A 27,670-nucleotide genomic window follows, 5' to 3' on the forward strand; every position below is an offset into this window, starting at 1 on the left:
GTTAGAAGAATATGCTTCCATGCAAGCAGGTTACAGGATTTTACAATTTGAGTGCAAAACATGTTCTTCTCTAACAATTATCACATTTACAAAATGCTGATGGAACAGTAATGGTACAAAAACAATTAGGTGTTAAATGCATATTTGCTCAGTTGAATGATAAACTGCAATTGACCTTAAAGCTGTATTTACAGGGATTGTGGTTTACCACTTGATCTAGCAGGATGAAAAATTTTAGTGCAAAATAAAGTGCAGTTATTACACAGGAAAATATTCCTTCCTCACCCTGTGATTAAGACATATTGCATGACTCTGTGAAACAATCTAGCCTGTTCAAGGCAAAATAGACTTTAGCATAAATGATCCCTCTGTTCCTGGTTTCAAGGGAAAAGCATGTAATGCAGCTCCTGTTATTGGTCTCACTTTTTTTATTTAGGCTATAAAGCCCTTTCTCTTAGTATACAAGAAACAAGAAAGTTTACAAGTTAAGTGTTGTGCCAGTTGTAGCACATTCCTAAAGGGTTAGCTAATGCCATAAATGTTTTACTAAATACTCTGGTTACATATTATCTGTACTGGAGTAAAACCTAAACATGACAATATTGTAGTATGTGACATGAACGTTACCACTCTATAAAGATGACTTCAAGAGTAGTTTTCAGATAACTAACTGATGCTTCATTCCATTTAACCTTGGGGATAGTTCTCCCATAAATCCAGTAAGCTATAGGGCTTCTACTTGACGGTACAACTTCTACTTGATGGTACAACTTCTACAGCCAGTCTTTGCATATTTTCATATTTTGTAGTTCTTGAGGAACTCTCAAGAGGTTCTTGACACTCTTTCTGTCTTAAAGTAGAAAGGTAACTGACCACATGAAGATTGCTGTCACAAAGTAAGGATAAATTAAGTGTGAGAGATATTGCAGTGCTGTCCCATCCACTCTGGATTTATTGGTTCCTCCTATCAAAGTTAGTAAAACTCACTTTGAGCAGCTGAAAATATGAAAGGGAGAACTAAGAGGAACTGTGAAGTTTAACAGGAGATATGCTAGGAGCAATGCTTCTCTCCTGACACAAGACACTACTCCAAGCAATGTTTGTACAGTAGTTGTAGCCTACCTACAGCCTCCGTTGATCCTTCTTGTAAACGTCCTGTCCTATTAGATGTAACTGAACTTAAGTAGCAGTTTTCTTGAATAGATTAGATTCAGGATCTGAACTACCTCTGAAATAAGATCCTGTTAGGGATTTTCTTTTTTGTCATCAGATGTTAAGTTAGAAGCTGTTACTTGGAAATGTATTTAATGTAAAGCTTAAGTATCTACAGCCTCAAAAAGGCAGCTACAGCAACATACAGAGAATTTTAAAAAGCATTTTAATGCTGTGTATAGGCAAGCTCTATTGAATAAAGTATGAAATGTCTTAAAGTTGTTTAAGTTGCTTTATTACACTTTACCTCTTTATTCAACAGATGGTAATATGGATTTCCTATTTTCTCCAGTTCTTTTAATTTCTCCTTGGATCCAGCTGCATTTTCTGCCCCCCCATTTTAGCAGGGGAAAACTCATACAATAGATGCAAAACTAGCATTTGTTAGAGTCAAGTACATGACTTAGCCTCAAATTTTGCATTTGCTTCTACTTGAGGTGCTCTTTTTTGACCACAAGATGAATCAGATATATAATGTCTGAGGTCCAGGAGTTCCTCTGTATTTCTCAGTCTATTGTTATTCTTCCACATACCTTCTCCAGCCTAACTGGCCAGTTCTAAGAGATCACTTTGTCTTAGGAATCAAAGCAGGATCCTCAAATTAGTTTTGATACACAAAGAGGAAAGTGTGAGTGGTGAGAACCTCCCTGGAATAAAAACAAGTGTACCTTGTAGCAGAAAGCAGCGTGAACAGTAAGCAGAATAAAAAAGTTAACATAATAAGAATACACAAAAGCAGTGGTCTTTGAAAGACTAAGATTAACTGAGCAAGAAAAGCCAGGGTAGGAACAGAAATGCTATAGAGTGGAAAAATCTTCAACTTGGCCCTATAACCATCACTTAAAATAGATATGTGTAGTGAAACTTTAAAAAAAATCCTTAATTGTTTAGTCCAGTGATTTGCCACACAAGAATAGAAAGAGAATCCTTCTTTCTAAGGCAGTTATTTTTTGATAAATTTTTAGTACTAGTTATTTGTACAGTCACAGGATCAGTTTTAGCTTATTACACTTAAGAATTTTAAGCTTATGTTAAATACTGCATACTTCAGAATGTAATACAGTTTGCCATGCCTAGGAAAACAGTGCTATAATGCTGACCTCCAGGGCTACCATCATATTCTGAGGGTATACATGGCAGTAGAAAAGCCTAAAACTTCTTTATACTCTTTTTTTTCCCAAGTCAAGTTCTGGTTTGGTTTCTGTGTATTATCCTACTCAGGATCAGCGTCTTCTTTCTCTACAGTTTGTGGTAGTCCTTCATATGCAATCATCTCCCTCCCACCTGCCCAATGAAGTTGAAAAATATTTCATGTTACTAATGATGGCCCCTCCACAGGCTTAAAGAAACAGACTTTTCAAGCATTAGTTTTAAGTACACTCTATACTCCAACACTGATTTATGCTCATTATAAAAGGGTACATCAGATGGGCCTATTGTTTCAATATTTGACAGGGAGTACAGCCATAATGATTTTCACCATAAGAATAATGTGCCTTTTACACTAGGATTTTAGAATTAAGCTGTTATGCAAGATCAGCCCACTACAAAACTCCTCCCTACTGAATAGCCCTGGAGATCAATCTAATGCACATACTGAAAATGACTTGTACTTAGGGATTTTAATAAACCACCCATTTAGTGTATTAAGTTTCAGAGGAGTAAGTATACAGAAATGATACGTTCCAAGTTATGTGCAGTAGATCTGTTTAACAGATTTGTTCTTGTTTGCAAACACGCACAAAGAATTTTCTGTCTTCTATTCAAGCAGAAGAGTTGCAATGGTGCTTTTGCCACTAACTATGGTATGCATTTTGGGGTTATATACCATTCCAATTCACATGCCTCCTTTAAGTCAGGAATGTTCTTCAGTGCTGCCACTGAAAGATCTGCTCCGGACATGATTTCTCAGTTGCTCTATGAGCTCTGGATTCTGCTGCTGTATCTGTTGTGCAAACTGCTGCCCCCTGTGTTGAACAGTTTTAAGTAAAATCAACAAGTGAAAAAAACTGACAAGCAGCATTTGTAAGAAAACTATATCCCAATACAACTGAAAGGTGCATTATATGAAAGTTAAAACTAAAGATAACTTGCTGTATAGTCTTAATGAAGATATTTGTAGTATTATGGCTTTATCTAGTTAAAGTCTCTCCAAACACCATTACAATCAGATCTTCATTTTCATTCTTCAGGACTATTACTTCTACTTGATAACATGGAGAAAAATGTATTGCCTTACTTGGTAAAACTAACATTTAGCAACACATCTGCTCCAGTGATTTGCTCCCTTCTTTTTGAAAGGATCCATTCTAGTTTTTTAAGGTAACTACTCTTGTAGTTGAAGTGCAACCTTATATTAGGTTTTCCAGAAATACAGTGTGCGGCTGCCAACTTGTACTTGTCAGCAAGACGTCATTAGCAGAAAGCAAGCATACAATTACACCTTTATGTCTTGTATGACTGAAGTACTGACAGATCCATCTCCATAACAGCTGTAGCTTAAGAGTTAAATTAAGAGGTGAGATTAATTCCATGTAAAAGATAAGCATAACACTGGTTTACTAGAAAAAGCAAGTAAGTAAAACATTACTTCATTAATAGCCTGGCATGGCTTCTCTGTAACATCTGCATTTTGCCCAAGTAGCAAATTATTAAGACTCCTTTAAACCACAGTGCAGGTTGAAGGCAAGCCACCATTTTCATAGATCTAGGTATAGTACGTGGTTTTTGTGAAAACAGCCCTTGATTTTGTGGGGGCACGTTCCTGTCTGTGATGTGAATTATAAAGTACTTTTGCCCAGAACGGGCAAAACTTAAAAATAGTTTGAAACAGCCTAGAATGCTGAAACAAAGTAAAACTGTATGCCCTTTAAGAGGTCTTGCCATATAAGCAAATGACATGTTTTTGTGCAGACTCTTCCAGACAGATTATCATTATTATACTATAAAAGACTTGGGTCCTGGTTTTTGTAAAAGCTACTCCTCATTATACTGAGTTCCCTGAAGCCTTCCTAGTCTAAATGGAGGGATGCCAGAGCAGAACTTGTTGCAACCTGTGCTATGTAAATCTGTAGTTTTTCTAACTTGTCTGAGATATCAGGCAGTAAATTTATCAACACAATTTGAAAGCACATGTAGAAGTACTTGAAGATTTAAAGGAGCATTTTTAGTAAATGGCATTTAGAAAGTAAACAGTGTATGAGAACCTGAAAGTGAAACGGAGCACCCAGTTCAGTCATTTCAATTGATGGAAATGTACAAAGCAAACAAACAAGATAGTGGAAAATAAGTCTTCAAGTTCTCAGTTTTAATAATAATCAGGCATACAATGGGGACAGGCCACAGTATAATTGGCCTGACACTATCCCTTTTAAATAGATGTTGCACAATGATGCTTCTACAAATGTAACAGTTAAAACTATGCAATTCTTACTTACGCGTGTATCAGGCTGGACAAATCTGACAGGCCACCAACACCTGCAGCAGGGCCACCAATGGCATTTGACATCATCCCCGACATCCTGGAACAGTTAGCACAGTGTTGGCATTGGGGTATGCAGGGACCTTTACAGTAAGCAATAAACAATAGTTCTTATTTAAATTGCTGTGAGGAAATAAGCTGCAAGAGGAAGAAACTGCAGTAGTTTTATTTACAGTAAGCAAAAATAAAATTACATTTTCAGGAATATAGTACTATCCACCTTTTTCCTTATTAATTCAAACCCCTAAAGACACTTACATTAATGGTACTCCATTTTAATACTTACAATTGTTGAACTTGAGGATTCTGCATTAAGCTTGCTGCCTAGAATAGACAATATATAGCTGAAATTATAATACGTTTACTACTTAGATATCACTGAGGAAAATGTGGAAAAAACACCAACAAAACACATGCTGTATTCTATGTTGTATTACAAAATTAAGCTAAGTTTATGTGCACAGAGATGTATGGTCCCCAGCAAACAGAATAATTACAGGAACGTATTTCAAGGATATGAAGCTGAGACAATTTGTTGCATGTTAGATAAAAAATAGTGATTTCAGATTCAGACATGAAAAATATGACAAGAAGACATTAAATATAAAAAACCCAGTACCAGAAAACTTAAAAAAAAAAAAAAAAAAAAGTTTAAGACTTCCAAGGACAAAGGTTTTCTATTGGGCTTTTTGGAGAAAGGTCTGTATTTTGTTGATTCCCAGTCAGCTTTGCAACTACTATTACTACTGGGTATAAACTGTTAAGATTATGGCCACAAAATACTGCAGAGTAAACCAGAGTGTGGACTTACTTTGTAGCATGGTTTTGTGGTAACATGCATCTTCTGTGGTAATTGCATATCTTCTTACTTTGTAGTAAGCATGAGGTTATCTAAATTTCTCAGTCATAAGATACCTCAAAAATTATATTGTGTTTACCACAGTATAAGGGTGTATATGGACAGACACTATAGAATAAACCAGGTGATGTTTTAAAGTTAGTAATATAATTCCTACAGAAATCAGTGTCTGTATGAATACAAGACCAATAAGCACAATGCAGTATCTCTTATTAAAGAAACATACTACAAAAACCAGATATATACAATATTCATTTTATTGATCAGTGTATCTCCATATATATGTCTCAAAAGTACATCAACTGTTTTCTCTAGCCTACAGTTAGATATAAAATGCCACATTCAGGTCAATTCTGTGGGTAATACAGGATTTTTTCTTTTTTTTCTTTCTTCCATCAGTAACAAGTCTGATCTAGGTTAGGGGCCCAAAATGGAGACTAGAAGTAACTTTCTCAAGGTCAGACAGCGAGTCAATTTTTTTCCTTCAAAACAAAACAAAAAACTACACCACAGGAAAATAATTAATTAGTTCCTGGCTGAATGCCCTGTGTTCTATCCACTCAACAAGGCATCTTCTGAAATGATGCAAAAAATCCTTTCCTCATAGTTAGCTCCATACTGAAGAGTACATATTTGACTCTAAACAGATGCAGACTGAGTAAGTCATGTGGCCAATAAAGTGGTACACAGGGTTCCAGTGCTATTTAATCACTAACGCCATCGGAGAACTCACTCGTTTCTTCCTTGCCTACCATCTCTGTTATTTGGACCATAGTATAAGACCAGATGTATTGAGCTCTCTTGCATGCAGTGCATTTCCACACGGAAGCACTGGTTGAAATGTCCTGTCCTAACGAAGCTACCAGAGGGGCAGTAAAGTTTTAACTGAGTTCTCAAAGGAAATAAGTATTTTTTTCTCTTCTTCTCCAAATTCCATTCTTCAAAGTTAATTAATACCATTTAGCTAAGAAAGCCATGCATGGAGAAAAACTACTGAGGGACAAAAGCACAATTTGCCATTGTACTGGAAGTAAAGGAATGCACTACATGTTATTTATATTCATTGTTTGCACATCTCACAAAGTTTTGCACACTTAAGGATGTCAGGGGTAATTTGAAAGAGTAAGAACAGAAAGGTCTCTTGGATAGGTCTCCCCAGGTGGAGTTACTTTAGCCTTGGGTAGACTGCATCTGAATCAACTGCTATTCACTTGACAGATTATTTCTTTGTATTCATTGTTAACTGCTATGTGGAGAATAGAAAATAAATTTTCACCATGCTGTTGACAAGTGTTTTACTATGCCATCTATAAAAACAGCATAGCTAATCGAAGCACATTGTTGTTCATAAGTAAGATAGAATCAACTGGAAATAAGACAGGCATTATAGGAGATCTATGCTTCACTTCTTGTTTTGAGTATAAAATGACTTAGAAAAGTTTAAATTCACTATAATGAAACCATTGCCATTATAATCGTTAAAATTGCTTGTGTTATTAAACAAGAAGTGTTCTTAAAACTTCAGTTTTATAAACATTATAATGTAAAGCTTGAAGTATACTCACCATGCTAATGAAGGCAGGATTGTTTATCAAGCTTGCCATGTCAAAACTCAGTCCAGTTCCAGTCTACAAACAAATTGCAATCGAAGATAAGTTTACCTAGAAAATCCCAGTTAAAACTGTTGTAAATAAATAGATATAAAGCTAACTTACAGGACTGGACATGTCTCTTAGTTTCTGTTCTGCTATTTTCAAATTTGACTTATAAGAGTCATTCTCTGGATCAAGATCCAGTGCTTTTTGGTAACTGGTAACTGCTTCTTCATATTTATTCACTGAGGTCAGAGCCAACCTAATGTGAAATAAAGAAATCCCGGGTAGAACATAAATGACCATCAAAAGATAATGATACATTTTCTGTTCTAAGTAAAACAGTATCTCACAACTAATTTTTAGCTTGAGCACTAAGTTAAAGCAAGTTTTGCTATTGTGCTACTATTGCTTAGTGTAAGCACTTGTTTTTGCAGAAGAGATGATCCCTCAAGAACTCATCTTGCATTGTCTGTTCCATATATACGCAAGTCAACTCCTTGGCATCATCAAGTGATTTAGTCTGTATTTGAGAGCACAAGCTGGATCCAGCATCCGTGACTCTTTGCATAAGCTCAGGAATTCCTCTAAGCATTTCCTCAGTCCTTTTGATCCAAAGATCATTCAGGTGTAAGTAGGGTGAAGATACTCTTAATGCGAGGTCTGCAGCTTCAAGAAACCAAATACTGGAACCACAAGTTTCAGCATAATAGATTTTTGTCTTGGGATCAGTGCAAGGTTCTCCTTTCAGATCTACTTCAACAGCTTGACAAATGGGTTATACAGGATAGTAGTAGCATCTCTAAGATGCTGTAAGAAACCCTTGTATCAGGGAAGCCTGCTTAATGTTTTGAAAAACATTCTCCTCCAGCAGCTCAGGAAAGCACAGGACAGATCTACTACTTTTGAAGGAGTATTTGTTTTCAAATTCAATTAGCTACCACATTTAAAACATAATCTTTCTTTGAGCTCCATCTACTTGTCCAGAAGTCCATCTACTTGCAGTTTCAATTCTATCTTCTACTGTATTTTCAATTTATACTGACTACAAAACTAAACGGATCTTTTCCAAATTTTGTGTAATCTGTGAAAGATCTGTGTAATCCACATTCAGCTATTTAATATTCCAGTCCCCCTTTAGTATTTGCTGAGCTACACAGACTGGGTTGATAAGCCTGTGCTAACACCTACTAACAGACCTTGTTATTTTATCTCAGGCAAGAGAGGTCAGTGTGTTGGATGTATCAGTCACAGTCATTACTCTCAGTGATGATGAACTCAATAACTGTATGAAACTCCAGGAGTTTCCAGTAATGCTCCTGGAGGAACCAACACAATATTAATGTTTTCTCTCTTAACAGTTACTCCCATAAAAAACATTCTCCCTTTTGGGCCATTAACTTGCCAAAATAGTTTCTGAACAGACAAGAAATGCAATGTGGTATTTCTGTGATGCAATTGTGTTTTTTTACAGAGAAAGTATGTAAAATTCTGCTTCTTGGAACACAGAACAGTGGGCAACAGTTTCTTTGCTCACAATTCCTACCCAGACAAGCGCTCTCTCAGGGTCATGCTGGAAGTATCACTTTTACTGCCTACAGGGCTCCCATCTGTGCATATTTCTGTGGCACTTCTGCATCTTTCTGTGACGTATAAAGAGTTTCTCTCAAATCCTGTGAAAAATTGATATGCCTGCATAATGCAGTCAGAAAACACAGCTTTCTCATAAGGACTTTTGGTTGAGAAGGTGGTTTCTGCACTTGTTTTTTTCAGTTATTACTAAACAAGCACTGTTTCCTAATTCAGCCTGTGCCAAATGTATTATTATATCAATCTCCTAAGTTAAGCAATGGCTTATTGCTCAAAATATATCCTCTGTCAAAACAACAAGACAATCAAAAAAAGGGAAACTTGATTGCCCGAGAATGATCCCACTTACATTGTGTATCAAAAGGCACACTGGTCTTACATCCAAAACTCTAAAATAACCTCCAACTTCCAATTAAATCAGCCTGTAGCTTCCCTCCATCTCACTGAAATCAGGGGATCTTGGATTGTGCTATATGAAGAAATGATCTAAAGAGAGTTAAATAGGACAATACCAATTCAACAGTCCCTAAAATTTCAAAGTGAACGAATCATCTCAAAAGCCAGTCAGGCAACATTTGTATTAGTAAAATAAACTGTATCATGGAAAGTTTTCAAGTGATAGAATTCCATCATCTTTGATCTTAAATAAATGCCCCCTGGCGTGGTTTTGTCCCAGGCCAACAAGCATTATTCCCAGACAATTTTGGAGCATGGTTCAGAATTTAACACAGGCCAACTTGATTTAGCAATAGGCAGTTTGGATGTGGCCACTCCATATTGCAAACTAGATTTTAATAACATGGAGAGGGCCATTTTGTGCCAGCTGACCCAACAAACAATCCCAAGCATTTTTTAATTTACTAGTATGGATGTAACCTCAAAAGCCTTATGCAGCATTCAGCCCACACCCACAATATGTTTGATTATTGAAAATGCAAAGCTACACATCTTGGAAGAATGGCCCTTCACTCAAGCAGATATCCCATTCAGAACATTCCTGACATTTTTTTCAGGTAGCATTTAATCAGACCCACCACCCAAAAAGGCTCTACTGTTAATCTCAGACATGACTGAGAAAGACTACTAAAAGGACATAGCTTAGTCTTGCTAAAATATCTGCTTCCAAAGAGCTATTGAACAGAAGAATTAAGCCACTATTCCTGCTAGTGTGAAGCCCCAATATTTTTAGGATTCTGTTCTCTAACAGCATCATTAACAGATTCACTGTTCCAACTGCAGAATTTTGATTACTCATTACTAGGTAGGAGGTAGAAAAAAACCCACATCATGACTTTCTAAACTAAATTTGCAAAGTTTATAAACTGAAAGAAGAAAAAATGCAAACTGATGAAATCTGATATGAACATGCTGAGATCAACCATATATATAAAACTTGAAGCTGACAGCCTGACAGGGTCATCTTCAGGAAATTGCTACACTTTCAGAACAAGAATGTCAGCTAAGTAAAACAATCTAGCTCCACTTATTTCAGAAAATCTATGGTGATTTACACTTGGGTCTTCAGTGTTTACTCAGATTTGTATTAGCTTACCCCATTCTTCCATATGCTTTGCTGTATTTTGGATCTATTGCTATGGCTCTCTCACAATCCTTTATTGCTTCACTGTAGTTGTTGAGCTTACTTTGAGCAGCAGCCCTAAGAAGAAGATGGGACGGAAGGGAGAGAGCTTTGTCAAAAAAACAATAAAAGAAAAAAACCCAAGCTTAGATATTCACATGTCCATGACTAACTTCAGACTTGTTTGGTCTTACTGACTTCTCATTCACTATTCAGGCAATGCCTCAGCTTTCCTCAATTAAGTAGGACAAGCAAATGTTCTGAATTAAGTATGTGCTTAAGTGCATTGCTAGACTAGGGTTTTGGAGAACACACACTCACCTTTGAGGACACAAAGGATAAATAATTCTAGAACTGTTTTAGATCCAGCATATGACTATGCACAAAATACATCACAAAACCTATTACAAGAAGTGAAACTCTCGAGTAGTATTTTACATAGAATCATTGTTTAAGCAAAAGTATTTTATACAACTGGTGTTTTCCAGCAAGAAGTATAGTTTTACTGCCATTCAAAGGAATGCTGTGATTCTTCCCTGCTCAATTTTTCAGCAGGCAACTCATGCTTGCAGGTAAATCGGGGTAACATTTCTCAATAATCACTAAATTACTAAATTACAATTGCACCTCTACACCAGAGAAATACTAAACGTTGTGGACGTTTGTACAATGAGATTAAAGACCTGCCCAAACTAAAAAGGACATTGCAACAGATTAATAATCAAAACTTCCCCAGTTTGAAAGGTCTCAAAACACTCTAATTTGTTCTTCCTTGATTAAAAAACTGCAGTAGAAATGACAGTATTTCAATTGCATAAAGCATTCTTCTTTTTTATTAGGAATGCAAGATGCTACAGTCATCACTACATTCAATCCTTTCTCCTGTGATAACCTCCAAATTGCATGTTTTTTCTGACTTTGATAAAAATCTCTTCTGAATGGGACTACTTATATATTTTAAATATTTAGGCTGCATAACAGTTGTCCAACTCCACAGATGCCAGTGAAAATGTATGGATAAAAGCTGGGGACAATGCTTAGTCTCTCATGTGTTTGAACAGAAAATGTTTTTTCCATGTTTACAAAAAATTTATATGGCCATTTAAAACTTCGAGGGCATCTCAGCTCTCTCTTTTTCTCACTGCTGTGAGTAAAAAGCAATACTGGTGAAGGCAACATGTCTCCATTGCTCCCAAACTAGCTTAAGAAAGATAAGAATAAGGCCTACATTTATTCAAATACCACATTACCCACAAAACTCCAAGCAACTGCCTGTCTTCTTTTAAATAACTTCATACAATACTGTGCTTACTGACATCAAGATTCATTTTGGTCCTCCCAAATGTGATACGTGATGATGTAACACACAAAGTTAAGTATTTCTACTGTTGCAAATTACAGATTTGGTGCTTAAGCCCATTCTACTGAGGAAACTTTCAGTGATTTTGGGAGGCTTTTGAATCTGGTCTTGTATTTCCATTTTATACCTAAAATCACTTATGTTATCTGTTTTCTCAAGGAAAATAGATGATTTACACTTCGAACTGCCATCTTAAAGATGTAAAATATTAGTAAACTGCGTATTTCCTTCCTCTTTATGCTTGCTATGGAACACTGAGTCTTTCACTTGTATTTATCACAAACTAAACTCTGGAGTAATGGAAGTGTAGCTCCCAAAATAGAAAAATCCACTGGTTACAGTGCCACAAGGCCAGATTGACAGCACTTAAGTTAATATATCCTTCTGGTAACGGAGGCACTAAAGAGTTTAGAGCAGAGTGGCTCCAGAGGCAGGCTAGTTGCAGTAGGGCTCATAGACTGTACTGCCTTTGCTGCTGGTCTTCTGGGCAGTATACTGAAAGAGCATACTTCTGCTGCTGGGTTAATGTGCACTTCCAGACTTCATCTGCTCCCGTGTCACTATGTCTTCACTATGCTGAAGAACAGATTATACAACGAAACTACAACAACAGCCTTGTTATTTTTCAACAGGTCATGCATAAAAATGCTGAGTATTTATACAAAGCTTGAAATCTCCAAAATGGTATTCCCACATTGCTGGTATTTTTTCCAGGGAAAGTCAATACTAGGGGAGATAGAGATGGCAGCTGAGCCACAAGGACACCAAAAATAAATGCTCTTACTACTTTCAACAGACTGGGAATCACAGCCGACATTATGATTTAATATAGACAACCTAACTCACAAAAACCTGATCTCAAGTGTTACGAGTAATTTTAAAGTCCATATTACACCTTTAAGTGATACAGATATGCTGAATGACCTCACTTTCGCTTTAGATCTTTTACAAATGTAACATGATAAATTTCTGAATAGTGGAGTTTTCTAGCCTCATGTTGTTTTGATCTACTTCACAATTTATCTTTAAGATAATGTTAATAAAGTTCGGGAATGAAAAGTGTGTATTATTTTGGTTTTACCTGTTGCAGTAATAGACTGCATTGTTTGGATCCAGTTCTATAGCCCTAGTATAACAATCCACTGCAGCACCATAATTTTCTTCTTTCATATGATTATTACCTGAAATAAATTATAAAAAGCTATTAAGTAGTTAAAAGATACAGTGCTATGTATGAAAGAAATAGAGTAGCCACATTATAGCATCTATATAGGGTAGTTATGACTGCACTGTTTCAAGATACATTCTTTTAAATAGAACTGGCATGGAATAATGCAAATAAAAATATGTACTATGTCTGTAAAGTTTATTATGTACATTGTAGTCCACCACATAAACCTTTCCCTTCTCATCTTGCTATTTCACACTTTCCAGCTAGTTTCTGCTGTTACACAAAAATCACTTTGTTGAGAAGTGTAACTGTAATTGCAGTTCCACTGTAATATATATTCATCAGTCTTAACTGTCTTTGAAAGCCTCACAATCCAATAGGCTATATGATAATTCCTCTTTGGTCTCATTTTCTCACATGTCCCAACAACTTGCTTGTAACAATCCATGTAACATGGAAAATCAAACAAAAGCAAAAGTAAGCACATAAGCCCCACTTTTGTGATGCCACATAATTCATTCATTAAGATAATGAAAAGTATGTATAGCACAGGCAATCTAAAATGATTCAGAGGTAACATTTCTCACCAACAAAGCTCAGAACTTCTACTCTATAACAAAGTTTCACATTTCATATTTTTTAAGTCCACTGAAAAAAAATAGAAAAATATACCTTTTCTATGGAAAGAAAATTCTGGAGTAAGGTCTTTCAAAAAAAAAGATACCTTACACATTCCTTCCTCCCCAACACAGGGCAGTCCTGGTAGTTTCTTTCTTTCCTGATGACAGAGTAATAGAGAAAAAGTCCTAGTTCAGAGTGCCCAAGCTTAAGGTTGTCCCTAGTCCTGCGACTACAGATCTTTGGCCTGCTAGATCCTACAGAAGCCTTGGTTTCCCAGCAATGTCAAGAAATTGTCAGGAAAATTATAGACTTCCACTGACTTCCTTGTATTTTGGCAAAATATTTCAACCTTCTCCCAAAATAAGCAAGAGAAGGCATAGGTCAACAGGTTACTACAGATGTAGGTAACTGCATAAGCAAAGGCTGGAAAAGTTCAGTCAGTGCAACATTTTGTCTCTGATGGAAGGCAAAAGTCTGCGGAGCAAGCAGTCCTAGGTGCCTGTACTAACTGAAAACAACTATACTTGCATTTATTTGTGAACAGGGAGCGCTTAATAAACAAAACCAAATTTAAGTAACTAAGTATCATCAAGGTAGTACAAAATCACCTCTTCCCAATAGTGATATACTAGACTGTCAGCAATCCCTGCCAGTGCGAAGGCAAACTGAAACTGTAATTTCATGTATACCTTTCAAAATATACACAGAATGTAACCATAACTCTCTCATTTCTACAGGCCCACCATCTACACATCTTTCCTTTGATCTAAAGTAAAAGGTCTGTGCACTAAATCCTGTTGTCAGATAAAAGACTTGCAAGTTGGCTGCACTAAATGAGATTGCAGCAGTTAACATTTCTCTAAAAAAAACCTGCCATCAATGACTATCAAAGTTGAAATTTCTGATATGGCTCTGAACTAAAGATGACCTGGGGTACAGTGCTAAGTTGGAGCTAGTATCAGTGGGTACCTTTCTTGCTCTCTCTCTCTCCAGCTCAAAATCGGCTAAAGGGAAACAGAAAAATAGCGAGACCTACTATTTCTGCTGAGATTAAGCAATTCAGGACAAAAGGAAAAGCAACTGTAATGTTTTATTTTAACGCCAGACCAAAATTCTTAAGACAAAAAACCCCCCACAAATGGTATACTTTTGAATGTGTGTCCTCTATAACAAAAATACTACCTATTGTTATAATTTATACCATGGTAATACCCAGATCTTTTTAGGATCAAGCCACTATTACACTATACAAACCTGCACATAATCTGTGCTCTTACATAGCTTACATTAAGCCAAAGTGTCAAGTGATATACAAGGGTAAGCAAGTAAATTCACGTATTTACTAGTCTGGAAGGTATATTACTTCCTGGTTTTATAACAACCAAGAAAGAAAATTCAGCTATCTCATTTTGGTTTGCCATTCATTAGCCAGTTTCTACAGGTACTAGGACTGGATTGAGAGCAGAGGAGGAGCAGGCTGGTGGCCACAAGGTGAGGGAAGTTGTTCCATTGGTAAGGACATATAGATAGAAATGAGGAAATGACAGTTATAGAATTACAGTATTATAGAAGATATGGGTCAAATGGACTTCCCCAAGTTATCTAATTTATCTCCCTAACTCAGGGCAGAAAATACTCATAACTGAAAAGCATGATAGTGGTGATAGATACTATGTGTGTGAAAATGAGGAGGATTAATATGACAGAGCAGCATTAGAAAACAGCACACGAAGTTTTAATTTTATCGTGGGAAATCAACCAGAGGCATTTCAAGCAGTTTCAAACTGCTTACTAATGCCCCTGATAGCTGACACTTTAAATGGCCCTTTGTTGAAGTTTGACCCTTTAAATTTTTTCAGTAGAGACTTGGAATTGCTTTAGTAACACCACTCAAAGACTAACACATAGTGTTAGTTAACACACATAAATTAAACTGTTTAATTTCATTTCCTCAGTATATTTCACAAACCCTTGTGGGCTGACAGATGAGAAGACAGAAGTCACTCATCTGTCTTCTAACCTAGTAAGTTCACAATACTAACCCTAGTAAGTTCACAAGAACTTTTCCACTGGCTTCAGCTGGGTCAGATTAAAACAGGCATTGTTATAACACCCACACCTGGAAAGTGCTGAATATCCCTACAGGCCAATAACCATACTGAGTGTTACAGATATTCTTCACTTTCCATAGCTGGCAGTAACTGACAGCAAAATGAAAAGCTGGCATGCATAGCAGGTATGTTACAACTTACAAACTAATTTTCACTTGTGACCTAACCTTGTTTGAGCTCTTATCCTTAGAATTAAAGAGCTAATGATCAGCTTCAACAATTAGGAAAACTTACTTTCAGAGCCAGTAATGGACTGCATTCAGGACTACAGATGACCAGTTTTAAGATAAGACAGACATGGAACTCATTCTCAAAAACAGTAGAACTTTTTCCACATCATTATCCTGAAATTTTTCAGAGTATTACATCTGCCTTGCAATTAGAAACTTACTTATTTTTTCTGTAAAACTCAAATATCTGAAAATCCAACAGGTCATAAAAAATGTGATTTCTAAAGCATCAGTCCACCTGATAACAATTAATACCAGTTATCAGTGCTACATGCCTTTTTTTCTCCCTTCTTTTTTGGGGGAAATAAAACGGATTCCTTCTTGGGTAGCATTAGTGAAGACTTCTGTGGTACAGCTGCTTTTCCTTATATAACAGCAAAAATATCTATCAAAGGGAAAATAAACAACTGGCTTTTCTGCAATTTTTATAGAGCACACAAATTATTTCACATATGTGAAATACTAACCCTAGTAAGTTCACAAGAACTTTTCCACTGGCTTCAGCTGGGTCAGCTTTTTACCAATGTTTTAATATTCAGCTAGCACATAATCCCTGACATCACATAACCTTTTCAATATAAAGTAGAAACTTGTATAGCAATTCCATGGACAGAGAAATCTATAATATGCCAAACAGTAACTGTTCATTCTTTAAATCTTCTACTACTCAGGAATGTTGCCCAGGACTTAACATGTTATCCCGTAGTTTTTAAGCAACCTCCTGAGCAAGGGAGAGAATAGACTATATTTTCTTGAACCCCAGATGGAGCAAATCACTTAGCCCTCTTACAACATAACAATAACCAGAGAATATAAGCTTAAGTTTTTGTGTGGGGTGTGTGTTACCCAGTTGCTATAATATCACTGTTCATGATAACCTAAAATCTTAATGAAAGCCTAAGATGTTTATTCCTATGTTTATTACAAACCTTCATCCTTCAGTTGGTCAGCCTTTTCAACATCCTCTGGTAAAGAATCTGAGAGAGGCAGCATGTCATTCTGTATGCAAACAAACCAAGATTTTTTCATGAAAATATAAGCTCTGATTTTGTTAAAAACTTCTTTCATCCTGGGCAGCGTTGTATCAACAAGCAACCAGATTTTCTGTAGTGCACAGGAAGTATGAAAGAACTAAACATCACTAAAACATCCTTAAAAGAGAAAGATAACTTACTTTCTACTACTAAAAAAACCTTATGGCTCACCACACATTTTAAGGAAGTCAAGGGGAAGAGAGCTGATATGTCTCTACACTCTTGGTTTTCTTACTTCTGACTCTCCTATTTGCCATCCTGGTGGTTCCTGTGCTTCCTGTACTGGGGATCCCAGATAACACATATTATTAGTACACATTTTTGAAGTTCCCATTTTAAGATTAGTGTTCATGGAGATGTTTTTAAAATTGAACAACTAAATTATTTCCAGAAGGGAGTGAAAAGCATCAGCAAACTACGAATGACCTCAAGCACTTCGCAGACATTTATCTCTGGGAATTGCAAAATGCTTAAGTGAAGGACAAAATCTTTCAAGTGCAAATGAGACATCCACTGTTTAGTAATATTCTATATGGAATTGTCCTTGTCTAGCTGAAATTAATTCCTCCCACTGCCCCAAAAGATTCTCATTCTGCTAGCTTTTATGGAAATTTCAATTTTTTCATATTTTCCTTAAGTTTCCACATCATTCTGACCTATATAGCACTTTAAGGTTGTGTATACAATATGAAATCTAAGCACATATTGGCAGAATAACTCTAGAATCTAAAGGAAGTTCTTACCTTGTGAAAAGAATTTGTGAACATTTCTATCAAATGCTGTGGAGGTGCAAGATGAGTATCTTCCAGATTAATCTTAAACACAGTCTCCAGACACTGAATTGCAACTTACAAGAAAAAAAAAAAAAAAAGTAAGTCACCAGTTTCTCAGTAGAAGTGTAATTTCACTAATTTATTTATAAAGCTGTGATTCACTTCCTTATTCAGCTAGTAAAAGCAGCTCTTTGGAACATAACACAAAATAAAGAGAGGCTACCTGATTCCCATAGAATTGACTTGCTGAAAAATAGTATAACTATACAGAATCCATACATAGTTCAGCCATTATTCTCAAACCGCTTTAAAACTTTTATTTCAATTCTTTCAATCATTTAATATCTTTTTTTTAAAACATAAAAATATGAGTATTTAACAAAAGCACCACAATTCATACCCACACACACCCCCCACCTCAAAACACCACAACTGCCATATATTTGTGTGGCACAATAGTTGGAAGAAAATGGCTCATCTTTACTGTAAAGAATAAATACAAGATACTTATTACTCTTATCTTTTTTTGGAACAAAATATATTCATTCGAAGACACTGTTTATTAATAAAATGCTTCATTAATCACAAGCCTTTAATATATTAAAAAATATATCTGCAGTATCCTTCCACATGTTCTGTTTTGTAAGGATGAAATGGCCCTCCCAAACCTGCAATAAAGCAAATACACTCACAATAAGCATTTCTAAAAAAAGTAGAGCCAAATACCTACCTGAAGTTTTAAATGTGCTCACATATTTTTAGGCAAAAGAAGATCAATGGCAATTGCTATATACAATTCTGTATATATATGTATCCTGTTAATTATAGTATTTCAAATGATATAATTATTTTCCCTATAATCTTGAGAATCTAGTAGAACGTTTTTATTAAGGTATATCATCTAAATGTTTTAGACTGAAAACTGAGGAGGAACAAAGAATACTTTACAAAAGTCTTTGTAAAGCTTGGTTTGAACAGAAAAATTACTTTTTTAACTCGAACTGTAGATAACCAGGAGGAACTGAATTCAAATTAAGTATCAGTAAAAACTGAATCTTAGAATTTAAATTGAGTTTCAGTCCAATGTTAATAAATATAATTTGAATTCTTATTTGCATTATAATGAACACACTGACCCAAAATCAGAAAAGTAAAATTACTGAAAGTTAACAACAGCAAGGCCAGTTTGAGGAGCCTATTTTCTACATCACAGCTAGGAGAAAAAGGGGAAAAGTAGATTTGTAAAATAAATAGTAAAACCTGGAAGATATAATTTTTTAAAAAACTCTGATAACATACAATATAAATTATTCAGAAAAAGTCAAGTATGATACCAAATTAATGTTGATAACATGTAACAGTTGAATACATTGCTAAATATGCATACAACTTGCTCCTATAACGTATAAATGCTAAAAGTCTATCAATTTGCTGTGTTCTAAATTACCCAGTAAGAGTGCTGAAGGATTCAGATTAAACTCCTTTGTCTCCTGCTACGTGGAAAAACTTAATTCGTGTAAAGTAAGCACTCATTATGCTGAATTCTGAATTATATATTAATAGTACTTATTACCAGGCCTATCATAAAATCAGTGGCATTACATCTCGTTTTTCCTTATATGGCTTAACAGGAAGCCATTTGCCATAGTATACTTACCAATTTTCCTCTCAAACTTACTTTCACCTAAAGGTATTCCCTTTCCTGAATTCCTCACCTCATTTGTAGTTTTGCATGAATTTAAAATACACCCCTCTTCTTTACTCAAGGCATTAAGTCTGTGACACCAACTTTCTATCATACAGGAGATTTTTGCAATGTGCGGCAGTGCAAATTATGCTTAAAGAAAATAATCGTGAGTATAGTATTATTACTAGTAAGCATTTCCATTAGATAATCAGTTGTTACAGTGAACTCCCACATTTCTCCTTTAACTGAAAAATTGAATTTATAATCCTTACAATCTATCTATCACAGGTATAACAAAATGGGATGAATGGATGGCTTAGAATCCCACTAGTTATGGGATGAATCCATAGGTTAGAATAATAACCACTGGTTAACAAGCAAGCCAACAATAGAAACCTGTGTAAAAATAAACATAGCCAAAACAGAAGCTTTTCCAAATCAGAAGACGTATTAAGTTGTGACAAGATCAATAACTACCCTGTTTTAATGTGACAAAAAACCTGACCTCAGTAAAGTTAAAGGAGTGAAGACTTGTTTTTGTCTGAAAAGTATCTCAAGAGACTGGACTGCCAGCATCTCACTATCCCATTATCAAAGTGAAGCACTGTCAACTGCCACAAGCTCGGTATCATCAGTAAGTTGGGATAGACTTGCTGTACCACATGAGCTATTAATCTAAGATTTTTCCCCTGACTGATTTCAAAGGCCAAAGTTATCTGTTCTCCTTATTATCTCCATCATCAAACACACTTTCAGAGGCCTAGGCAGTTGCTGAAGCTTGAATGACCACCTTGCAAACCAGCACAGATACCTACCTCCCTGCTGAACAGCTGGGGCTCACAACAAACACCTACTACCTGACAACATTTTTTGCTGTCCAAGCACAAGTTGCAAGCAACATCAAGGCATCACAGCAGACATGCAGGCTATTGATCACTGAATAATGAATATTAATTGGGCTGTTGAGGCTCCTTTAGTACTCGGTATCATCTTGCTTCATCTTACACATAACCTTCCACATCTCAAGAACTACATGCGTCCCTTGCCTTAAGGGGTGCATTCCACTGTTTTGGAAACACTGCCTTAGAGAAATTCATTGCGGTACATTTCTTATTTAGAAGTAAGAAAAAAAATCACAGCCTTGTGCACATTGTAGAGAGTTTCTGCTTTAATCCCACAGAAATAGGTGCTATAGACAAGAAAAAAAAATAGAAACCTTAAGCAGGAAAAAGAAATAACTGCCATTCAAACACACTGTCTAAAATATAACTTGGAAAAAGTGAAGTTTCTACTTCATAAAATACAGTTGAGCATTAACCACCAGAGATCTATATCACTGCTCTAGATCCTAGGTTGTAGGGGAGTATATTTCTCCAGTCTACCTTTTGATTACTCTGCTTTCTCAAAATAAGGTATTTTTCTTCATCATGCAAGTACAAAATCCCTAGAGGAAATATACACTATCATTGACATCGCTATATAATTCAAACATGCAGAATGCAGGTTATCAATATAAATGGAATACATGCTAGACTTCTATTTTGATAAAGTCTCAATTTTATTTGTAATGTTCTAGCTCTTTTTTTGTTTTGTGGGGAATGGGAACTGTTTCAATTACTTCCTGGCACAGACACTTAATCATACTGTGTTTTGTCTTTTCATAGACACCAAGTAGGTACATAAGGGCCCAATGAAAAACATCAGTCAAATTTTTTCATCCCTTATGTCTCCACCTAACATTAAATATTTCAATGGGTGGGACTTGGGCTGTTGCTACTCTACATGCACTGAACATATTTTGCACAACTAAAATGAGTCAATTACTCAGAATGCCCGCCTCCTGTCTTCTAACACATAGCATATGGTACCTGCTTTTGGCAGGGTACAGCTCTAAAATTAGGATTTCATATCTGTATTAAAATGGTAAGTTTTACATCAGCATTTAAGCACAACTGAGGTTTTATAATATTTTTTGTTCAGAAAACAGAATCTTAAAATGTATTCCTTCATCTAGACATTGGCTAAGCCTGCTCCAAGACATGTTATCAGGTATACTTTCAGTCATAACCCAATGTTTATCAGTTTTATTATAAAAACAAAAGAAATGCTCTTCTTCTCTCATTATATGATTTCCAAAACCATTGCTTTCTTTCATCAGCTGAACATCATCATAACCTGACACAGGTTAAATTCATAGATGACTACCACTTTTCAAATGTACAAAATGCTCCCGATTCTGATGTAAAACCAGATCTTTCAGCTTTTATTCTTTTGGGAGTATCCTTTGAATATCATGATACAAATGTTCCTTTCTTGCTTACATTAGTGAAGAACTACACTGTAAAACCAAAAGACACTGGCAGGAAGAACACTCCAGGTTTCTCTTTTTAAGTTTATGCCTCTGAGAAGCAGGACTTGCTTTGCACCTCACGAAAGCCTACTCTCCACACCTCAGATTTCAGGTAACTCAGTGATCAACTGCCTGGATGTTGTTTATTGCACTGCCAGTCCTAGCCTTCCACCTCTTACCTCCAAATTCCTCCTCTGGTTGAGTGATACAACCAAAGACTGCTTGAAACAGCGCACAGGTCTTTTAAATAGATGCTATGACAAGCTCATTGAAGAATTAAGACTTTTTGTTCTTCTCTTGCTTACTTCCACATTGTGATACCACCTGCCATGAAGTCTCCAGGAATTAGGGAAAAGGAATAAAAGCAGTATGAAGGAGAAAGACAGATACTATGAAGTTACAAAGACTTAATGAATGTCTGTCAACAGAGGAATACACACAGAAGTCCATCTTTCTGTAGCTATGTCTACAGATAGATGGACTTGGATGTATAACAGAAACTATACTATACTGAAAATATTCACTGCCATGTGCTCTTTGGAATCACTATTCAAGTGAAAAAGAAATGCAAAGCATTTATTTTATTTTCCGTATTCTTAGGATCTCTTAGCCTTCCCTCATAAATTGCATGGAATTCTTGCAAGTATGAAACGGGACTTCTTCCCATATACCAAAACCAACAATTGTTTTACTTCCTCCATGGCCTGGCCAGCACAGCTACTATCAGACACAAAATACAGAAAGAAACCCAACGTAAAAGTAAAGAGAAAAAGAATCAGCAGACAAAAATTTGTGGGACACATACACAAATCATTACCATAGTCTGCATTATAGCACTGCTTAACTTGATGTGATTCGAAGTATCTGTTGCTCAAAATTAAGGTAGTACACATATGTAACTTTAGAACATTTTTTAAATGAGAGATGTTTTAAAATTAATAATCTCAGAAACATTAAGATCATGATCTTATTCACAGATAATATTTGGTGGCAGCTTCAGTCAGGTCACTCCAGTTACTTTCTATGATAATATACATCAAGCAATTTAACACATGGGTAGGTATTATACATATAGATTTCTTAGCACCTTTATCACTTACCTTCCAAGCTTTCTTGTTCATCTGGAGTGAAAGTATCCATCTGACTCTGCTCTCTCAAGAAATGGATGACTGCATAAACCAAGCGTTTGACTGATGACATTTTGAAATTGGTGAGTTTCTCCTATGTCTTAAAAACAACAGGATCTCTTATTTCAGAAAAATTAATTCCTAGAGTATTCCAACCTCCCGCTGACCTCTAGTAAGAAGTACACACAATAGACAAAAACTTCTGGCTTCAACAGAAAGCCCAATAAAGTGATGCCTTGAAACAAGTGGTTAAATTGCATGGCTTACGGAGAACTCCTACAATCATCTAGTCTAACTATCAGCAAAAGAGCCCAGATTTCCTCAGATTCATTCCTGCGGGAGAGTTCACCGAGGCTAAAAATAATTTAGCAACTTATTTTTAATTTTTTTTTAAATAGTTTGGATTTTATTTCTAAGACATACACACTTGGAAGCAGAAGCACATGCTGAAGTCAAAATCAATTAAAAAGCCACATTGATAAATACAATGACATAAAGAAACACACTTTAATAAAAGGTACTCTATTCTCTGACATTGTACTGCTGAATGGTTTATATTCACTTTGGACAAAAAACTAGAACACTGTGACCTCAGTGCACACTTGTGATTAGTGACACTACTGGCTCAGTCTGATTTGCATTCAGCATCAGCTGGGAGTTACATAACTTTGAGGAAAATTTTAGTTCCAACTTTCCAAGTTATTTTTCCTTAAACCATTTCGATTTAAAAGGGTTGTCGCCAGGGGAAGCAGGTTAAAAAAGGACGTTAAATGAATGGCAAGACTAGGGCCAACCCTCGCTAAATTATTTTCTCCCCACAACCCCCGAGCAAACCGATGTGCAGCCAAACCCGCACCGAGCAACCGCCGCCGCGGGGACAGGGGAGAGGCGGCTCCTCGCCAGAGGGGCGGCTGCCGAGGTTGCACAGCGGCGGCGTCCGCCGTATTCGGGCTCCCCGCACGTAATGGCCGAGGAAGCGGCCGCCGACACGCCCCACCGGACGGGCAGCACGGGGTCCCGCCGGCCGAGGCGCGCCGCCACCGGCACGGCCGGGGGCCGCGATCCTGGTCCCCCCGCCCACCTCCCGGTCCCGCGGCAGGCCCGGGGCCGCTCGCTGTGGCCCGGAGAACAGGTCTGCCCCGCACAAGCGGGGCGCCCCGCCGCCCGCGGGCCCCCCTCGGCACCGCCGGGACAGTGGCCGCACCGCCCGGCCCCTCCCACCGCCTCGGGCCCACCGAACGCCCGGACGGGGCCCGATCCGCCCCACCACCCCCGAGCGCCGGGGACAAGGGGCTCCGAGGAGGCGGCGCGCAGTCTCCTCGTCCTCGCAGAGCCGTGCTCGCCACGGAGACAGGGCATCGCCCTTACCGTGCGAGACGCGGCGAGCCCCGCGGCAAACGCGTCCCCGTCCCTGTCAGCGCCGCCGCCGGGTGGGAGAGACAAGGGGCGCGAGGGCGGGCGCGCGCGCCGCCGCGGCGGGAGGAAGAAAGCGGAGGGGGGAGGCGCGTGCGGTGGCTGCGCGCGCTTGCGGCGGGCGCGCGCTCAGCTCGGTAGCGGCGGGAAGGGCGTGAAGAGGCGGCGACGGAAGCGGATGCGCAGGTCGGCAGCGCGGGGTTGAGGGCTGTGCCCGCGACCGGCAAGAGGGTGGGGCGGCAGCGGGAGTGAAGCCGGCCCTTCCTCTTCCTCCTCCTCCTCCCCCCCCCCCGCACCGCCCTCCCCATGCTGGCGCTGTGCGCGGGCGCGGCTCGCAGGTAGGCGCGGAGGGGAGAAGGTGGCGCCGCGCGCCCCGGGAGAGGGGCGCCTCACGGCCGGCCGCGGCGGGCGGTCTCCGGTGTGGGGGCCGCCTGACTGGAAGGTGTGAGAACCTCGAGCCGCCCGCGGCTGACGGGGGCGACCTCGTCCCTCGGGGAGCTGGGCCTGGGCTCTGGCCGGGCGTCCTGGCGTGGCGCCGGCGGTGGGGTCTGGCTGACCCCCGTGCGGCCGGGCCGAGGGGGGAGCTGCCGGGCAGCTCTGAGGCGAGAAGCGCCCGCTCGCCTGCCGGGCGGGGCGGGCGGTGGGCTGCAGGTGTGCGGGGCGTGCTCCGAGGGGCCAGGGAGACAATAGGGCAGGAAACTTTGCAGCCTGTGGGATTTATTGCCTCAGCTCCTGGCGTGTTTCCCGCAGTCCGCCTTCCCTGAAATAACCTCCGTTATGCACAACTTCCAGGTGGGCAGGGCGGCTGAGGCGAGGCGAGGCGAGGTCTCTGCCTTGTAGTTCTTGCACCGAGTATCAGACGTACTGCAGAAGAAACGGGCAGGAAAACAATAGAGTGAGGACTAAGGCTATAGCAGTGAGGCTCTTCAGCAATGTGTATGTGAAGCGAGACGGGACAATGTGTTTTTGATAGCTTTATAAAAAGGTGTGTTACTATTTCACATTATATGAGTGGTGAGACGGGTACAAATATATTATTGAAGCGTTTTAAAATAAGGGATTAATTATTTTCTCTTTAATGAATACCAGCTCTAAATGGACCCAGAAAGCCAGTGTGGAAGAAGGCTTGTAGGCGGTTCTAGATGAACTAGACAAATGACCATCACTGGAGAAATTGAGAGGGCAGAAAAATATAAGCGAAGGACCAGATTTAATAGGAAATGTGGAAATAGTAGCAGGGTCACAACGTAAATACGTTGTGGCAATGAGAATGGAGCTGAATGCAAGTGTAAAATGAAGATGGTTACCTCTTGTGGACTTTTGTGAAATGACAGTTGTGTGCTTGCTGCATAAAACATACCAATTTTGTCGTATTTCACAGCCTTTGTTCAGGTGGAATTAGGATTGAGGGGTACTAGCAGTAAGAAAATAAGATCCAGAATCTTTTCTCTTCATAAGTCTTCTGCTGTTGTAAATTAATTGACCAATTTACTTTTGTCAAATAAAGTGCACAACTGTTTTCTTTTCCTGATATATGTTTACATTCTTTTTGTATAGTCATTTTCACTGTTCTCTGTATTTTGTGTTGACAGTCCTTTTTTGTCCTACAGATTTTTCCAACAAAAGGAAGGAAAGGAAAGAAAGGAAAAGAAGGATGGAAGTTTTTTTCTTTAGAAAAAAATTAAAAGATTAAGGTCTTTGTTTGCAATTTGCATTTGGAAAGTAAAGATACCTCCTTCTTAAGTAATAATAAAGGATTGGGTATTGATTTAAATTATTTTTTTCATCACTTGAAAGTACAGCAGGGAATGATCACTGCACTTTGTTAATTGTGATTTTTTTTTTTCCCCACTCATCATTTGTGTGTGCCCAAATAGTTGCTTCACGAAAGAGAGTGATCTTGAATGCCTAATAGTGACCTCTAACTTTCAGAAGTTAATCAATTGGTCACAGAAATGTTGAATAGCAAAGATTCTCAGCTTCTATTTTTCCCAAGGGCATCTTAACGAGATAAAAGTGACACTTCTTAGCAAGTTCCAAGTATCATGCCATACGTTGAAAAAAACTACATTAAGTGTTTGATTCTTTTGGTTAAAACAGGCATCTTTTGGGAGGGAGGCTATTTCCAATTAAATACTTTTCCTATTGGAATCCAAAAGATTCCAAGATTAATATTTAGTTCAACAAAATGCATGGAAAAAGGCAAGCTAAGATGTAGATTAATTAAGCACAGTAGCCTGTTTACTTTTTGAGGGTATTCTTAGAAATTAAAAAAAAAAATTCTGTATGAAAGTAGACACACTGATTTAAATAATTGCAGTGTCCTAAAATAATTCTCTATGATTCTTGAATTCTGGAGACTTCCTTTGAAAATCTTAAAAATCAGGATTTTTAGTAGGAAAATGTATGTACATGGACTCTGGAAAAACTATAATTTATATTTAAGATCTAATTTTAGATTTCCATCACTGGAAAGAAATTCTGAACACTGGCTTTTCTCTCGATGAGGAAGTAAACCAGCAAGAAACTGGTGCTGGGGCAAAGAGACAGAAGGAGGAATGACATTGGAAGGCAAAGAAACAGGAAGAACTTTTATGGTCACTTTCTTATTTCATACTTATCACCATAGCGTGTGCCTATGCTTTCATTAACCTATCAGGTCCAACACCTCAGCAATGGCAAGGGCCAGACAGGACACTTGGAACATTTTTCCCTTTCCCTGTGCTCCATGGACTGCACAACCTCCTCTGTGTACTGCAGCAGCAATTTTTTCCTGTGGTCAAAAGCAACAGCTGCCACCTTTCTAACCACAGCATGCTCCAGACTAACAATTTGTCTGTTAGACAGAGTTTCCAGAACAAAATTGTTCCCTGGACTGGCTGAGACAAAGATGTTGGGCTCAGATTTTGTGGACTGAATTTGACCCATGGACCACACTAAGCAATGCAATTAATGTCTTTTGAGGACATACCTGTTCTATCATTCTCTCTGTAAAGGAAGAAATGCCTGTCTTGGAAAGATTTCTTTTAAATGGTTCGGGTTAGTTCAAAAGTCTGTCTCTTCTACAGGAGCCAGGGTCAGGTACCTTGGAAAGCATGTAAGATAGGTTGAACATTCAGTACTATCTTTTCAGAACAGTCTAGGAACTGTGGACTTCCCAACACAAAAACAGTTGTTTCATATGATCTTGTACAAAAATTTGCCCAGTAATACCATTTTACATTGAAACTGCATCCTAAAACTGTGTGTGATCTCTTCCTGAGTTATGTTGGAGGCGATGGGGGAAAAATTGATCCCTGTTCATTCTCTCCATCTTCCTGACTCCTGATGTAAATCTCTGAAGTACTTCCTCTGTTGTCCTTCGCCACCCCTCCCCCAATCTGAAGAATCCCAGTTTAGTTAGTTGTTCTTTGAATGGAGTCCATTGCTCACTGCAGCTGATTGTTACTAACTCACGATGACTTGGTAGAACAGGAAAAG

The 27,670-nt window shown here is 38.1% G+C and overlaps 2 protein-coding genes across 5 annotated transcripts in view; one reads left to right on the top strand and one right to left on the bottom strand.

Annotated features, from left to right (window-relative positions):
* SGTB (small glutamine rich tetratricopeptide repeat co-chaperone beta) overlaps positions 1-24,391 on the bottom strand; it is a 46,064-nt gene extending 21,673 nt beyond the window's left edge. Inside the window, exons 1-11 of one of the 2 annotated variants that reach the window (XM_072860854.1) lie at positions 24,146-24,389; positions 22,751-22,877; positions 17,584-17,687; positions 16,736-16,805; positions 12,755-12,854; positions 10,287-10,391; positions 7,268-7,406; positions 7,118-7,180; positions 4,980-5,017; positions 4,650-4,733; positions 1,393-3,179 (exon numbers count right to left, since the gene is read on the bottom strand). In XM_072860854.1, the coding sequence (XP_072716955.1) occupies positions 3,068-3,179; positions 4,650-4,733; positions 4,980-5,017; positions 7,118-7,180; positions 7,268-7,406; positions 10,287-10,391; positions 12,755-12,854; positions 16,736-16,805; positions 17,584-17,687; positions 22,751-22,850 (915 nt within the window). In that variant the 5' untranslated portion in view covers positions 22,851-22,877; positions 24,146-24,389 and the 3' untranslated portion in view covers positions 1,393-3,067. Of the gene's footprint in view, positions 1-1,392; positions 3,180-4,649; positions 4,734-4,979; positions 5,018-7,117; positions 7,181-7,267; positions 7,407-10,286; positions 10,392-12,754; positions 12,855-16,735; positions 16,806-17,583; positions 17,688-22,750; positions 22,878-24,145 lie in introns of those variants that run through there. The other variant, XM_072860855.1, reaches the window with a different exon arrangement.
* NLN (neurolysin) overlaps positions 24,360-27,670 on the top strand; it is a 39,117-nt gene continuing 35,806 nt past the window's right edge. The window contains exon 1 of one of the 3 annotated variants that reach the window (XM_072860844.1): positions 24,360-24,376. In XM_072860844.1, coding sequence (XP_072716945.1) covers positions 24,369-24,376 — 8 coding nt within the window. In that variant the 5' untranslated portion in view covers positions 24,360-24,368. The other 2 variants (XM_072860843.1, XM_072860845.1) reach the window with 2 other exon arrangements.

Source organism: Ciconia boyciana, chromosome 4 (assembly GCF_034638445.1).
Source record: "Ciconia boyciana chromosome 4, ASM3463844v1, whole genome shotgun sequence".
NCBI lineage: Eukaryota > Metazoa > Chordata > Aves > Ciconiiformes > Ciconiidae > Ciconia > Ciconia boyciana.